Genomic DNA, 17320 nt, shown 5'->3' on the forward strand with positions numbered 1-17320 from the left:
CACTCGCTGCGACATATATGATACGCGCGTGTACCGCTATTGAGTCTTATGCCGATTGCCAAAACGATCGCGAGCAAATCGGTAACACACACACACACACACGTACGCGCACTTGTACGAAATACATAGTCGCGAGCGAGCTTATCTCTCCGCATGTGTATAATAATACAATATGTAACAAGCAACGAGGCGCAAGCAGTCAATGATAAAAAGCTCTCTCTTGGCTGCCTCGATAGGTATATCGTGTTATACGTCTCGCATGTTTCTGTGTGTATGTGTCTATATACGCAGACATGTGCGGGTGCCTCTTGCTCGTAGTATACACGAGCAGCAGCGGTGGTGTCGGCGTAGGAGGAGGAGGAGGAGGAGTAGTAGTAGGGGAGCTCCGCGCAAAAGCTGCGGAGTGGAGGCGCAAAGTGCGATATATAGGCAGAGAGTTCGCCGTGCCACACTGCTGCTAACTCTATAATACGCACACGGCACAAACGAATGATAGCAGGCCCCGCGCGTAATGAGCATTAGTAGTCGCCGCGACGCGCTCTCGCGCTCATCCAAAGCCTCCTCCTCGTCGTCGCACTGAAGCAAAAGCAGCAGCAGCAGTAGTAGCGTTATTATATATTATTGTACATTAGCGAGCTGCAGTCGTGCACATATGTTATTATTGTCGTACGCGCAAACACACGTGCGCGCGCCCCGTTTTACGATATTACGATATAGTGTGCAGTACGAGTGCGTGCGCGCGAGCTTTACAGTTTATTTTCACTACATTAAAGTTGTTTGTATCGTTGTTGTTTTAGCCTTGGCTGTCGGCACAAGCTGCTCGTGTGTCGGGATTAAAGTGTCGATCGTCTCTCTGCGGTGATCGAGATTGTGCAGAAATAAAGAAAAAAAAAAGAAGAAGAGAAAAGGAAGGAAGCTCCGAAATCGCGGCAGAAAATACGCATACACGAACGAGTTACAATAGTGCCAGAGCTATATAGCTGATATCCTCGCGCGCGTGCATGTGCTGTGTCATTATAAATAAGTGTGTGTCAGTGTGTTGTGTGCCTGCAACAACAACAGCAACGACGACAACGACGACGACGAGGACGACGACGAAAAATAATAAAAAAAAAAGAGAGAAATCAACGTCGAATACCTCGTGCGAATAGCAAAAAAAAAAAGAAGAATCGAGTGAGTGTTTATCAGTTCTGCGGAGACCGAAGTGAAACGTGACGTAATTTTTTTTGTTTTTTTGTGTGTGCGTGCGCGAGTGCGACGACTACCGCGTGCAGCTGTTACGGCCAGGCAGGCAGGCCATCTTCGTGTCCCAAAAGGGTTGGTGGTGTTAATTATCTTCGTATACAAACGTGTCCCGTGATTCGGACGTTCTTCTGATTTTCCTCGTGAGCCATAAGCCGCAGTTATATGTATAATAATTAAGCTCTCCTAGCCGAGATGTATAATATTACACATCGGCGAAAAAATCGACGGTATATAATACCGAGTGAAATCGGTGCACTGCGGCACTAGTAGTAGCTCTCGACAATGCGCGCGCTACGCGGCTTCGACGACAACGACGTTTTCCCGCATTACACATAGCTGTATATATATACAAACGAAAGTAGGGAAAGAGCGATAAAAGTGCGAGTGTAAGTGGTATACGCGGTTGTGCATTGCACGACCAAATCGCGCGCGCAAAAAAAAAAAAAAAAATACGTGTGTGTGTGGCTGCTGGCTGCGGAATCGGGAGCCCCGCTGCGCGTACGTATTAAGCGCGTTGATACCAAGCTCGCTGCGAGACCGAGACTACTGCCTTATGCTCCGTGTTTTTGCGCGCCTCGCAGAGGCAGCTATATCGCGCGCAGCAAAATGCATTATATCGGCTATACACCACGTATACACAATAAACCAATAAAGCCGGTTTATTTATTATTGAATTTCTTTCCTTCTCTCTCACTCGTTCGGCAAAGCTGCTGCTGCTGCTCATACTCTTTTCGATGGCCAGTGTGAGTCAAGCTGCGCGAAATCATACACACACGCAGGAAAAAAATAATAATAATAAAAAAAACAGTTTTGATTCGGTTATCGTTCGAGTTGCTGCAGCACAAGCAGAAGCATCAGCAGCAGCTTAAATCCAACACGTTTTCCCGTCGATTCTTTTACTTCTCTCGATACGTATTGTTTTATATTATCATTATTATATCGCATATAATGAATAACAATCGATGCGCGCGCGTTATAAACTTCTCGTGGAATTATTATGATAATTAATTGCCTGCAAGTCGCGCGCTAACCGAGGAGTCGAGTCGTCGTCCGGCGTTGCCGCAATAATTTATAAAGTCATCGACCAGAAAGACAGAGAGAGAGAGAGAGAGAGAGAGAGAGAAAGAGAAAAAGACAATCAATGACGATGTTTCGCGTTGTACATGAAATATTCACGGAACGTTCGACCGTACGATATCGGCGCGCGCGATAAACACAACGGCCCGCGTGCATAAATTATACACACAGGCGCACGATAACTATTTGCAACGATTTTGCGGGCCCACGGGGCTGATTTCGGGGGGCAGTTATCGAGTTTTTTTTTGGGGAGCTGTATCGCATCGTCAAACCTCCAGTGTATACGTTCGAGCGCGAGGACGCCACCGCCGCCACCGCGCCGATATGCTAATATATACGAATTTGCGGACCGGACGACCGGAAAGAAAGCGGCATAATCGTCGTTTATATTTTACGTACTCGCGTTAGATAATGTTTAGCGTTGTGCGCGTGGAGTTTTTGAAAGCGCCGAATTGTCAACGAGCTCTAGCTCCGAATTTTTCGGATATATTATATGTCTCGTAAGAAAAGACTTCTATTGAGCGGCGACTGCTGCTGGCCATTTAATGCCACACACACATAAATTAGCGACGTGCGATGTTGCTCGCAACAGAGCCGGGCTTTTTTTGCGTTGTTACGATATCGCCGAACGGATTGGACGGGTTATTTTTCTCGATACGTATATTATACATACATGTGCACAATCGGTCGAACGAATGTGGGGATAAACCGAGATAGAGAGAGAGAGAGAAAGGCGAATGAAAAAAGAATCATACACAAACGCGCACTTGGTCCGAAAACCGTCCGATATCTCTCTTTCTGCAGCTGTTTTCCTCGGGCTCGAGTCCTCGCTCTTGGCCTGAATCTCGATCGGCTCGTCGACGCGCGCTCGAGGATGCTATATGTACAGTCGGCAGCTATGCACAGCTGTAGTTGGCGGCCACCGCGCACACAGCATACATACATATATTTAACGAGTAGTAGTAGTAGTAGTAGTGGTATACGCGTTTGCGAACGCGCACGCAAATTATCGAATCAAGTCACGCAGTCGTGTGCTGCAGCGGCTCCAGTGAACAATGTCGCGATATTACGAGTCCGATAATTCCTCGCGCTGTTTTTCTTGTTTTGTGTTATAAACTACGCGCGTATCCGCGAGCCTCCGAGGATTTAAGCTGCATCGATCGATATTAAAACCAAGCGTATGTGTGTGCATTACGCGTAACGTGCGTACACGAGTGACACATAAGCTTTTATACGTGTACGCAACAATTGGCTCTCGCGCGCACGCGTGTGTGTGTCTGTGTGTATAGGCGCACACGTAAGCCGCAGCAGCAGCAGCGAATTAATCGCACGGCAAATCGGCCGATTATATTTACGCGTCGCGCGCGCGCGGATTCGCGCATTAATAAATCGCTGCTTGCTGCTCCTCGACTTGGCGCGATAAAAAAAAAAAAAAAAAACGAGTCTCGAGATCGTTAAATCAGCCACTACTACTGCGGTGCAGTATACGCTACGCGGCGCCGAGCTCGAGCGGTCGAAACAAAAAGAAAAAAAAAATCCGAAGAAAAAATAACGCGCGTGCATAGCTTAATTTACACGTTACAATACTGTATGCGTACATAGCGGAGGGGAATCCCATTGACGGCCGCTGCTGCTGCTGCTACGGAGTCCCGGGACTGCAGTGTATATTTCGCGCGAATATCCGCTCCGGGAGAAAGTACATTATAAAGTAAACACGAAGCTCGCGGCCGCGGCTCGCGCGCGACTGCTTTAATAATGCGCGAGCACACGCGTCTTATGTATACACCGAGGCGCGCGCGGGTATATAATTTTCAAGTTCGAGTTCATTACAACGCGCTCGCGCGCGCGTGCGATATTCGGAGCTAGACTAAATTTAGACTTTTTTACGGGGGCGAATTGTATATATACGTTGAATATCGCGGAGAGAATTTAGGATGCATTCGGTTGGAAAATCGCGTTATAAGGTTGGCGCGTCCGCTGTACGTTTGTATATATATCTCACTCGCGTGCATAATTGCTTTATAAATTTGGAGCCAGCTCGTGAAGAGTCAGAGAGAGAGAGAGATACGAGAAAAAGGAGAGAGTAAAAAAAAAATGAATCGGAGTCGAGACTTCGTGCTTTAACTGCACTTTATAACTGAAAGTACATACGGTAGTATTGCGCCTTTTAAACTTTGTGCGCTCTCCGTATTTGCGTGCGTGCGTTCGATAATTCGCTTTCCGTATTAGTGCCTACTACGCTATATACGATACACACATATACACGCAGTCACGACTGCCGATCGAGTACAGTTCGTGTGCCCGCGTTCGCTCTCGCTAATGCTCATATATAATACGAGCGAATATTATTATACTATACAAGTTCACTTTATTGTATTAATGTCATTCGGCGGTGGCGTATCGCGCAATATACATATAACACTACACGTGCTCTGGCCGTGTGTAATCGAAGAAACGAACCCGATGCCACAGAAGCAGCGGCAGCGGCAGCTCTCGCTATCGCATTGTGTATATGTGTAGTATATGTATTCGCACACTCGCGCACACCTACGTGCACTTGCCCTAAATACGTATATATGTCGCGCGCGGCGCACATCGCCGACTTTTTCACGCTCGTCTCTCGGCTCGGCTCTCGTGTACATCGTCGCGCGTATATAGCACGGACACATATACACGCATAAACGCGCCCGAGTCGCTTCTCTAATGCACGCACGCATGTTACGTATAATGTGTGTGTGTGACAGTCGGAGCTGCGCTGCTCACACATGGCTCTTTAACATACACGCGTGCAGATATTACAATAACTCCGCAGGGCACGTATATGTAGTACGTTAAGAGCTATTACGCCGCACTGTGCACCTATATAATGTGTTCTACTCGACGTTATTTTTCTTTCTCTCTCTCTTTCTCATTTTCGAGGACACTTTCACTCGGCTGGTAAAATGCGAACGTACATTTTTTTTCCGCCCAGAAAACGTCGCGTTTACCTACATGTACAGCGCGGCGTTTCTTGTTCCTTTTTTTTTTTTTTGCTGTTATCTCTCGCTTTGTATCGGGACGCGTCGCAGTTATACACACACACACACACACACATAATAAGTATTTTTAAATGTATACGCGTGACTGTGTGTGACACTTATTTTTCGAAGTGTCCGCGCCTATATGTGTATATATGCACGAGTGCGTATAGATACACGCGGAGCGCATATACGCGAGAACTGCAGCGGCGGAGCATGTGCTCGACTGGGGCAGCTCTGTTTTCTTACGTATGTACGTGCATTACATGTATAGCATATAGAGGCGAAGCCGTGCAACTTATTCAACCCGGAGTATCGAGTTTAATTGAAAAAAAAAAAGAGAGAGAGAAGAAGGAAACATATAGAGAGAGTGAAGAGAGACGCGTGTGGAGTAAGATAATGCCTCTTGCCCTCCCCCTACTCTCTCGACACAACGACAACAACAACGACTCCCACTCGTGTTAGCGCGCGGACAATTTTTTCTGTCTTTCCGCGTCTTTTCTCGCTTCTCTCCGGGGATAGACTATATATATGCACGCGTTGCTGCTTGCGAGGAAACGTATAGCAGTAGTACCTGTTTCTCGAGTGCTATCGATCGAGGCTCGTACGACCGATCAATGCTCTACACGCGCTTGTGTGTGTGTCTGTATGTGTACATAAACATAGCTGCCTAGTGCCTACAAGCACGTGTAGCAGCAGCGCGAAATACATGTATATATACGATATCTCACTGGACTAGCTGTGTACAGTGTTGTCGAGTCTCATCTACTTTCACACGTTATTCCATAACATATACACACGCACATATATAAATACAAATACAAGCTCACAAGCTCGCAATTCGCACACGTATAATATTGTATGGGCGCGAATTATTCAATTTTTCACGCAACATGTCAGAATTCACACGCGGATATCTTCGTTCTGTCTGTTCTGCGATTCTCGCGGCATCGATGTAATTAAGCAGCTCTCGCTCGCTCGCTCGCACTCTTTTACGACGCGGTGCATTCGATTAGCCCAAATTCCCACATATAGGAAAACGCGTATTTGTTTATACATTCGCGCTTTATTTTATACATATATAGCATACCGCATCACGTGTGTGTGCGTCGTTCGATAATGATTACGTATCCCCCAGCCGGCGGGCAATATAAGTACATGGCTTTTTCGTTGAATTTTTAATGCGACTGCGAACAAAAAAAAAAGATATACAAAGAGGCGCGCGCGCGCGTGTACACGCCTATTTGCGCGATTATCAAGCGTATACTCGCTGAGCTTTTATAGCGTATACAATGCCATTCTTTTTTTTATTTTTTTTTACTTATTTTATAACCTTTTTTTTTATACAATAGCCGCGTGCCGAATACGTTGCAAGGGTATAGTAAGAAGAAAATAACGTCCATATCGAAATCATTTTCAGATGTAATCAAGCTCCGTACGCGCTTATACGTAAACAATTTCCATCTCGCCGCACGTCGAGAGACGCGTTTATATCGCGCTGAAAAAAATCGAAAACTCATTCCATGCAGCTTATTAAACAGCGCGTTGCTAACCGACTTGTCAATACCAGATTTTCCCTCTCGATTCTCTCAAACTTCATGTTTCTCGACGAGTCTCTCTCTCTCTCTTCTCGATTATTATTATTATTATTACTCCAGCGCAGAATATTCCACGAATGACCCGCATTTACCCGATGATACTCTTTTATTATTATTGTCAATGTAATTACCGATGCACACACTTTGCATAAAATTATTAAACGTTCGCGCATTTTTGCGTCGTTGTTTCAGGATTTTGCAGCCCGCGGCGTGTACAAGAAGAATAAAAAAAGCAGCAACGCCTTGGGTGTGCGTTGCGGCTCTAACGACGACCAATATGTGCAAAAAATCATCGACCAGTCTCGGCGGTAGATTATCATTGAGGTAGAGAGAAGACTTTTTATACACAGATCGAGGCCCTGTTTTGTGCATCGACAAAAGTCATCGGCGTCACGAACGCATATACAAACCGACACTCGTCCACATACATATAATAATATATACAAAGCAAATAAATCTTAATGAGTTGCTAACGATGTACAATGAGCTACGCTCGAACGATGCCAGACTGGCCGCAATACAGCAGCCCGCTGATGCAGTCTGGCGACAGTAGCGAGCGACAGCAGCAGCAGCAACAAATACAACAAACTGTCAGCAGCAGTTCAGTAGTAAATCAGCAGCAGCAGCAGCAACAAATTTACAATCATCCTCTGGACTGCCTCTCGAGCGCGGGCAGCAGCAGTACAGGCAGCACCAGTAGCAACAGCAGCAACAGCAGCAATGCCAGTAGCAGTGGCGGTAGCGGCAGCAGCAGTACCAATGGCGCGACGTCCACCAGCAACAACAACAATAACAATAACACGAACAAGGGCCAGAACGAGACGGTGGCGTCGGCCTACTATCAGCAGCAACAGCAGCAAACGACGTCTGTGGCGTCGAGCAGCGGTTCACCGTTGGCCATGGTCCAGCATCATCCGGTCATGGCCAGCTACGCCATGGAGTCAGCTCACAACAACGTCACACAGCAGCAACACAGTCCAGCAGCGGGTCTTGGCCTACCGGAAGAGATGGCGGTGGCTGTCCAACAGCAGCAACAGCAGCAACACCTACAGAGACAAGCCATGGTCAGTCCATCCGCGAGGCTACCCCCCGGCTTGGGGATGAGCAGCGGCATGACGGCCATGCCACCTCAGCAGCTCATGAGTCCGCAGCAGCAGCAACAACAAGTGCAGCAAGTGCAGCAAAGCAGACAAAGCAGCCCGTACACGCCGGCTTGTAAGGGACCTTGCTGTCAGACTACGAGCATGAGGCAGCCGTACAGGTGACGCATTTTATTATATATATTGTATATACCCCACTTGCTTGGCTTTTTCGTCGACCGACTCCGTGTATACAGTCGTTTTAGCCGTTGCGCTTCTTATCTTCAAAGATTTTTTACGTAAGAGAAAGTTGCGATACGATTGTATATTCGGAAATTCGCTCTAAAGCTAACACAATAGCGATCGGTCAGCGCTCGCGACGTTTTACCCGATAAACCGTAATAATCGGCAATTACCGTGGCGCGCGAGTTTCTTTGCTCGAAAAGTAAAATCGAACTCGTACAGTCATATATATACGTACATAAGTGTGTGCAATCGATTTCGCATTATACAATTCTCGAATTCGATCCGCTCGGCGACAAATAGTTCAAGATCGTGCGTGCGCGTACACACTTTTACTACCACTCGTTAATAATAATAATAATGACTGCTGTGCGATGGTCGCGTTTTCAAACTTGACTCACTAAGCGCGCGCGTATTTACGTTGAAAACGAAGGCAAAAAAAAAAGGCCAGGTACAAAAAGAAAACACACGAGCGCGTAAAAAAAAAAGAGGACACTCACGCGAGCGCGAATGTACAACCGGCGCGCTGGTGAATATATTAATGGAGTTTCGATCGCGTCGTGTATGTAGCGAATCGCTCGCGCTGCACAATGTCGCGCTCGCGTCTTTTTTTTTTAATATGATTATTATAGGACGCGTCGGCGGAGTGCAGCACAGTCGACGCGATGTATAAGCTACTCTGAGAGTAGTAGCAGGAGGAGGAATCGAGAGAGAGAGAGAGTGAGTGAGCCGCATGCCACGCGGAGATTTGCCAATGTACGCGAGAGTCGTGTTCTCGTATACACGTATATAAAGACGCGGCGCGACTGCATTAATACCGAACACTGCTGCAACTCGTCTTGTAAGCCTGCTCGGCAGGTATACATCCAGCGAGATGCAATCCGATCTCTCTCTCCCTCCCTCCAATGCACACGCTTACATAACAACCCCCTCCGATCTCTGCCATATTATACTCCTGCTCGCGACACACGCACGTATATCGCGTACACATTTTAGTATACACCCTTCACTTCTTCGCGTACACGGCTGACTTTGCGACTCTGCTGTGTTTCCACACGCAGGTGGGACAAAATCAGTGGAGCTGGTGGAGGTGCATCGCAGCAACAGCAACAACAAGTGTACCACCACCCGTCGTCTCCGGTGCAGCAGCAGCAGGCCTCGGCCGCGGTAGTCGGCAGTCATCCTTACCGCGACGTGGTCACGGGCGCCGCCGCGCATCCGTCGCCGGGCTCGCCTTACGCGAACGCCGTTGGCGCGGTACCGCCTCGAGTGGCGGCCTATCTACCGCCGTCTCGGGCTGACATTTATCAGCAGCAGCAGCAACAGCAACAGAGGCAGAGGAGGTATCAGCTCAAAGAGCAACAGAAGCAGCAGCAGCAGCAAAGCAATCAACAGCGAGTCGTGTACCAGCAGCAGTTGTCGGCTGCCGCCGCCGCGACGACGCCGGGCATGCACAGCTACACTTACACCGAGTTCCACGCCAAGTACTACAACAGATCGACCGGAGGAGCGTCGACGTCTCCCACGGCCATCAATCCGATGATGGCAGCCATGCAGGAGCAGCAGCAGCACAAATACAAACAGCAGCCAGTACAGCCACCGCCACAGCAGCAGCAACAGGTCGTCGCCGCGGCTAACGCGACGACACCCTCGTCGGCTGCGGCCGCCTACCACCACATGCAGAACGGAGCTACGCTCATGCTGCCGGCCAGCGCGACGGCTTACTACAATCCTGCGCCGATGGGTACGTGTATACATACATACTTATATATACTTTTTCTCGGACTTTACGTAACGCGCGTATATGTACGTGCGACGTTCTGTGCATAACGATCTATACTGCTATACGTGACTCGTGTATGCGTTGCTACATAGCACCTTGGCGTGCCTCCCGCATTTGCATACGTATACGCACAGCTCCAGAGCTGTCGCGGTTGTTTTCGTCGCTCGATTTTTGCAGAATTTTTCGCTTTTCTCTGGCTCGCGTTAGATTTTATCGGGATTCGAGACTCGCTGAACGCGCACGTGGCTCGTACGATTCATGTAGAGTCTCGATCATTTACACGCGAAATTATACCAAATTTTTGTCATGCTTAAACTATTCGTAACGATCGATCCGAATTGCAAATTATCCCCGCGGTGACTCCGCGCGTGCATTAACGTAAGTTATACGTTATACATTACGTGCGCGCGATACCACCCCCGATGACGAAAGTATCGAGACATTTTTTTTGCTCGGTAAAAGCCCAAATAGCCCTTCGCCCGACAAATGGGATAAAGGTATGTCCGTGTGTCTGTCGAATCCTGTATAAAAAAGGAAAAAGAGTATATAGACCAGCCCCCCCCCTTGTCTGTTCTTCCTAGTATATATACACCGGCTCTCTTCTTCATCCCTCCGTGCGGCGGGGCGCGAAAAAATTCCGAGCGCGTTTCGCTCATCAATTCGGCTTCTCGGCTTGCGCACGCGCGCCCCGGTGTATAAAGCTCGTGTGAATAAGGCAAAAGACCCGGGGGGGGCCACGAGACCGATTCATCTCAATTGTGTCTCTCTCGCGCACCACGACATAGTCTACATTCTAACGCAACCCTCCCTTCTCTGCTTTCTGTTTTTTTCTGGTTGGCCCCTCTCTCTCTCTCTCTCTATCCAGGAAGTCGCGGCGATCCGACCGAACCGCCCGGCGGCAGAGTCATGTCGACCAAGGACCAAGACGGCAGCATCGGCAGCAATGGTAGCAGTAACAACAGCTACCTGCAGCATCAGAGCTACCTGCAGAAGCTGGCGATGCAGCGCTGCAGCGTCGAGTCGCATCTGCGCGAGTTCGCCCGGGTGCCGGGCTACCAGGGCCACCCCAAGTACCAGGAGTACATGATGAAGTATCGGCAGATCGCCCGGATGCAGCAGAGTCTCGAGTATCAGCAGCAGCAACAGCAGCAGCAGCAACAACAGCAATCGGGGGCCGTTCAATATCAACAGCAGCAGCAGGCGGCGATCGTCAAGCCGCATCTGCAGTTCGATCAGAACGGCGTGCTGATCAATTCCAACGTGGTGCCGGCGGGACCTGGCTCGGCTTACGGGATGCCGCCGATGCAGCCGCAGATGGGGCCCATTCCCCCGCCCATGAAGGACAATCTCTACGACGGTAAGTTTTTTTCTTTATCGTGTATAATCGAGAATTAAAATAATTCAAAGTCGCGATTCGTCTTCTCGCGTGAGCATCCAATTGACAATGCCGTATAATACATTCATCGTGTACGACAATAAAGACGTGCACTTTAATTCGTCGTTGCGTGCGAATTGCGATCGTCGACGTGCATCGCCGTCGACGACAAATTTTATCACATGACATTTTTGCAGCCAAAGCGATGCAAGCGATGGAGCACGTGATGCAACAGCAGCAGCACCAGCACCAGCAGCACCAGCTCGGGCTGACGAATCAGCATCAGCTGATACCGAACGATCATCACCTGCATCATCAGCGTCATCTTCATTCGCAGCATCAGCAACAACCGCATCCTCAACAGCATTATATGAGTCAAACGTATCATCAACAGCAGCAGCAGCAGCAGCAGCTGTATCAGCAACAGCTGCTACACCATCAACAGCAGCAGCAGCAACAGAGACACCTGTCGCATCATCCACAGCAACAAATGCATCCGCTCATGCATCATGCCCAGCATCATCTCGATCAATCGCCGCATCAGCAGCAACAGCAACATCAACAATTGCAACAACAACAGCAGCAACAGCAGCAGCAACAGCAACAGCAACAATTGGAAGACGAGGCGGAGGACGAGCAGCGCAGAAAGATCAGCAAGGACTTCGCCGACAAGCCGCACATAGACCTGAAGCAGTTCCTCGAGAATTGGAACGAGAGGGAGGAGGACGAGGGTCTCATCGGGCAAAACGTGAGTCCAAAGCACACTATATGTACGATATAATAACGAGACAAAAGCTCGACGACGCGTACGGCTTAGCTATAAGCATGTATTGGTCGAGAGCCGGGCTCGAGGTGTGTAGGTGTATATATTAGAGCTACCGGAGGGGTAGCAGTTGGCGTGCGCCGTACAGTACAGTATAGTAAGTATAGCAGCAATAGTAGCATCGATCGGCTGTGTATTATTATGAGGTAGTGCCTATACTATATACGAACGAGTCGGAGTCGTGCGGCTCGCGAGCGAGCTTCGCATACGCCGTATATACTATACTGACTATCGATTATATAGGCGAGGACTATTTTTCCATAGTGGGGCTGCTGCTGCTGCTGCTGATGGGCTAGCTAAGCTCGACTACGAACTACTACTGTATACTATAGTAAATGCGCGCACCTACTTTTACACGCTCGCTCGCTCGGCAGAGAGCGAGTTAGACACGAGGCTCCGCGCGAGCTTGGCATCATCATGCGATATCCGGACGCGAAATTTCGTAATGTATAATATAGGCCCGCGAAAGCGCGGCGTTGTTATATATATATGTAACGAGAAGCGGCAAATAGAAAAAAGGGAAAATTGAAAGAGAGGTCGATCGCTTTATCGTATAACCGATACGTTTGATTTTTTCGATGTACCGATCCGACGGAGGTCGCAATCCCTTCGTGTTGTCGCTATATAGCCATTGCATACAGCCTACGAACCGGAAAAATTGAATCGTTGCTCGTCGCTTGAAAATCCAAAACGTTATTACCGCCTGTATGGCACATTATGTGCATGTGTGGCACGATGAATTGCGTGTGCCATACGCGCTCCGAAGCCCGCCCGTCGTAAGCTTCGCGCCTGCTGCATTCCGGCTAGTTAGTGTCTTGCTGCTGCTGCTGCTGACTCGCTGCATTCTCTCTCTCTCTCTCTCTCTCTTATAATATCCTCGCTCATGACTTTTGCGGGAGACCCATAGGAACACGACGGTATACGGAATGCAATTTAAGCAACGTACGTACACGGCACGCATCGTGTGCACCAAAGCCACGTGTATGCGGACAGGGGCGTTGGCCTCGCGCTGCTACTACGGGATCGGGGCATGGATTCGAAATTCAATCGATCGTTCACATACAATGTATTATATCAAGTAGAAGGTGTGCGTTATTATCTCGCGTGCGCGATTTTAAAGCTGGCCATCACGCTTCTTCTGCAACATCTTGCAATGACGATTCTTATCGGCCGAGCCGTCCAACTCGCGCCGATTTGATCCGGATGCGATACATTTACGCGCGACTTTTATCTTACGTACATTTTTCAAAACAATTATGACGCCTAAATTCGTCGCCACTTCGGATTAAAAATACGTAATAACAAACAAACAAAGAAACAAACAACGACAACGGTATTTACGACCAAGGTAGTTATTTGTTCGAGTACGTACGGCTAATTTTCGGAGCTTAAATACGAAGAAACGACAGTCGTCGGAAGTCGTGCTGGATCGCGATGTTTATCAACCCTTCCACGTAGGTCCGTATACCGGCTCGCTCTCAGCCTTACACTTTAACAGCTTACTACTGCTGCTGCTGCTGTCTCGGCAATTAACACACTCGGCCGCGATCCAGCCGAGCACGAAATGTCACACCTTCGGCGGAGGTATACACGCGCTAATTGACGGGGCTCGCTCTACGTGTTCGCAGGTCATTCTAACGGAAAACACTCCGATCGTCTTGCTGGAGTACAACGGCGGCGGCGGAGCAGCGACAACGGCAGCCGAGGAAGTCGTCGTGCAGCCACCCGCGGGCCTCCTCGAGCAGGCTCATCATCACCATCACCACCCGCAGACGATATGCGTGGCGACGACGAGCGGAAGTGGTGTTATAGAACCCGCTGCCTTGAGCCTGGTCAACGGCGAGGTCACCGCCGCCACAGCCACCACCACCGCCGTCAACATAATCCGATGCATAAGCAGCGGTGGAAGCGGCGACGAGGTGCCGACCATTCACATACTCGACGCCAACGAGGAGCTCGTCAAGACGGCCTTTCAGCATCTCAGCGGGCCCGCGGATCACGTGCTCAGCATCGAGGACTTGGTGAACAAGACCGTGACGGCGGCTACGGCTACGGCACTGATTACGACTACGTCGACGACGGCTACTACGGCTTCCGATAATACCGCAGCCGCCGTCGTTGCCACCTCTGCGGCAGCGGCGGAGCTGTCGTTCCTTAATGCCACGGCGATGCTACAGTCGGAACCACGCCAAGATTCACCCGCCACCGATAATACCACGAAGCCCGATAGCGAGAAAGAGCTCGCTAAAGACGGTAATTCTTACTTCATATACGTTTCTCGCCTTTGTTTGCTTTTATATTATAACGTAGGTACAAGTGTGTGTTTGAGAATTCGGTGATTCGCGACCGATCGCTATAGCTGGACGGACTTTAACACGGAGAGAGAGTCAAAGTCAAATAAACCTAATGAACTCTCGTCGCGTATATCGCCAGCTAGCTTACGTGCGTGTAAATTGGAGATAAATACGAAACGACTGCGCCTCTATATATATGATACACACACGCACACGTGCGCTTGCGGCTATATGGAATGCGAAATATATACACAGATTTGAACTCAAGCTCGATCGCCACGAGCATACATTGGTCAATTTATTCTCGACTTTTTTTTTCTTTTTGTTTTTTCATATTTCAGTCGAATCGAGCTTTTTATCGGCCATCCATGCACAATGAACACGATTGCGTGAAGTTTCTTACGTGCATCATACACACGTGTAGTAGTAGTAGTAGTACTTGCACGATCGCAATGCGCGTGGAGCAATATATATATGACCTCGTGCAGCTACGCCAATTGCACTTGTACACACGTACAAATACTCGCTTATATATATTTGACAATCTCTGCTGCTGCTGCTGCTGCTGCTGTGGCACGACATTCGTATTACGTCGTAAAAGTTTATCGTGCGTACGTCATCGAGAAATCAAAATATATAATCGTAATACACGTGTGTGCTGTGTGCATCGATTTTATTTTCATTTAAAAAACTTTTTTTTTTCCTCGTACAAAGTGTCTCGCGAAAATTAGAAAAGAAAAACGACCATAGTAACTACAGCAACGATGTTATAATTTTACAGAAAATCAAGCGAGGAATGCGACGTCGAGTTTATCATCATCGCCACCAACGTTGCCACAAACGACGGCCCCGGTCTCGGCGACAGAGAACGCCAGCGATAATGCGACGACGAAAAGTCAGGACAAGGACGACGATAAAGCTACCGGTGTTGTGGTGTTGACCTCGACGTCGACGAGCAGCGCAATAACAACAACCGCGGTGGAAACGTCGACGTGTACCACAAGCTGCAACGGTGCTAGCGGTCTCGAAAATGGCAACAACGATCTCGAAAACAAAAACGACAAAACCGAGGCAGCAGCAGCAGCAGCCACGAACAACAACATCATGGCCGTCGGCGAGGACGACACTCGCACGACGAACGACGAGCTGAGCCTGCCCGAGATACCGTGCTGCATCACGAGCACGACCTTGAACACGCCCACGCAGTCCGACAACGAGGAGTCGTCATCGTCGGCGGCGGTGCGCGTCCAGTCGATGGAGGAAGTCACTAGTGGTGGTGGTGTGAGCTTCGCCGAGCACTCGCCCATAAAGTTCCAGAATGGCTCGACGACGACGACGACGACGAGCCTCGGGAATGACGAGTTGCACTTTGGCTTTCGGAATGCCAATGAGGTGACTAGTCCTACTACGAAAGCCAGCGAGAAAGGTGCGTTACGTTATATATATTTTTTTCTCTCTCTCTCTCTTCTTTCTCCGTTCTTTCGCGCACGCACGAAACGAAAACAAGAAAAGTTAAGAGAGGAGCGCGTGTTACTGAACGAGGGGGATGGGTGGTGGTGGGTGGACACGACGAGGGCACGTGTACGGAATTTAGCGCAACGATGCTTTGGAGATTTAAGAAAGTACTTACTGCTTTATAACGAAGCGCGGGGAGCGAGAGAGGCTTTCTTTAAAGGAGCCAAAATTGACTCGTTGTAACTTACTGCCCGCTCGAGTTTATAAGTTTGAATGTAAATAAAAAGAAGGGAAAGAAGGAGGAAATGCCTTTGCTCTTGGTTTATAAACCTCAGGCTTGGGTAATTTATATCGCGTGCTAATGTTCGCAAGCATCGCGATCGGAAGACATTTAGAGAGAAAGAAAGAGAGCTGAACGAAGGTCGTTTCGAGAGTATACAATATTCTTTGATGATAATCGAGGCAAAGCGAAGAAAACGGAATGAGAGATAAGCCGAGCGAAATCATTTTTCAAATATCGATGTATAATAATAACGCGCGCGCGCGCCTGTAATGCTCGGAATCGTTGAAAACAAAGTGCGAAACAAATTCAGTGTTATACGAGCACTTTAAACGATACTCATCTCGAGGAGATTTTTAATGTAAGTTTGTCGAGCGGCCGAATAGATCGATAGATCGATGGTACGCGGATGCAAATTTTCGAGCGACAAATCGCACGCGGTTAAAGTAGCAAGAAAAAGCGTGAAAAAAGAAGCGATCGACCGAGACCTGCCTCTCGTGCGCTTAGCGTGAATTCTCGAGATACACGATGTCGCTTACTCGCTGCTCGTCGTTCGCGTACACACAAACTCACACGTATACACAAACTTGGTCAAATATTTAGTCACTTGCCGCAGCGTTGCCGCTGGTAATATGTATTTGAACGAGCTCGAGGCTCGTATCATGTATTCTTCGATTCGTCGCGATCTCTCAAGCTGCGTACCTATCTATCTACCTCTAACGCGTGTAACGTCGTCTTCGCTCGTAATGTTTATTTTGAATATTCCACGACCCGTGCGCGCGTATGTAAATTGAGTCGATATAATTTATTTCGCCTTTTATCAGCCGTATAATATGTGTTTTTTTCGAGCTTTTTATTGCGCACGTATTATACCACACGAAGAGGAGGCAGCGGCGGCAGACGCATACGGTACACGCGCGCGGAACACACAATATGTATACGCGCGGATCGCGGAACAGTCTCTCGCTCGCTCGGCGCACGGAATTATTCGACAGAGAGAAGACTCGTTATCGTTATCGAGAGCGAACGCGAGTATATATTATGAGCTCCG

General features: G+C 48.7%; 1 protein-coding gene across 5 annotated transcripts in view; it reads left to right on the forward strand.

Moving 5' to 3' along the window:
* LOC106652791 (serine-rich adhesin for platelets-like) overlaps window positions 1-17320 on the forward strand; it is a 49297-nt gene that overhangs the window by 11781 nt on the left and 20196 nt on the right. Inside the window, exons 2-8 of one of the 5 annotated variants that reach the window (XM_023459230.1) lie at window positions 798-1317; window positions 7130-8198; window positions 9321-10003; window positions 10908-11399; window positions 11615-12165; window positions 13869-14493; window positions 15316-15960. In XM_023459230.1, the coding sequence (XP_023314998.1) occupies window positions 7420-8198; window positions 9321-10003; window positions 10908-11399; window positions 11615-12165; window positions 13869-14493; window positions 15316-15960 (3775 nt within the window). In that variant the 5' untranslated portion in view covers window positions 798-1317; window positions 7130-7419. Of the gene's footprint in view, window positions 1-299; window positions 1318-1362; window positions 1632-7129; window positions 8199-9320; window positions 10004-10907; window positions 11400-11614; window positions 12166-13868; window positions 14494-15315; window positions 15961-17320 lie in introns of those variants that run through there. The other 4 variants (XM_023459233.1, XM_023459229.1, XM_023459232.1 and 1 more) reach the window with 4 other exon arrangements.

This window comes from Trichogramma pretiosum, unplaced genomic scaffold, assembly GCF_000599845.2.
Source record: "Trichogramma pretiosum strain Unisexual culture from Peru unplaced genomic scaffold, Tpre_2.0 scaffold58, whole genome shotgun sequence".
NCBI classification, from domain to species: Eukaryota; Metazoa; Arthropoda; class Insecta; order Hymenoptera; family Trichogrammatidae; genus Trichogramma; species Trichogramma pretiosum.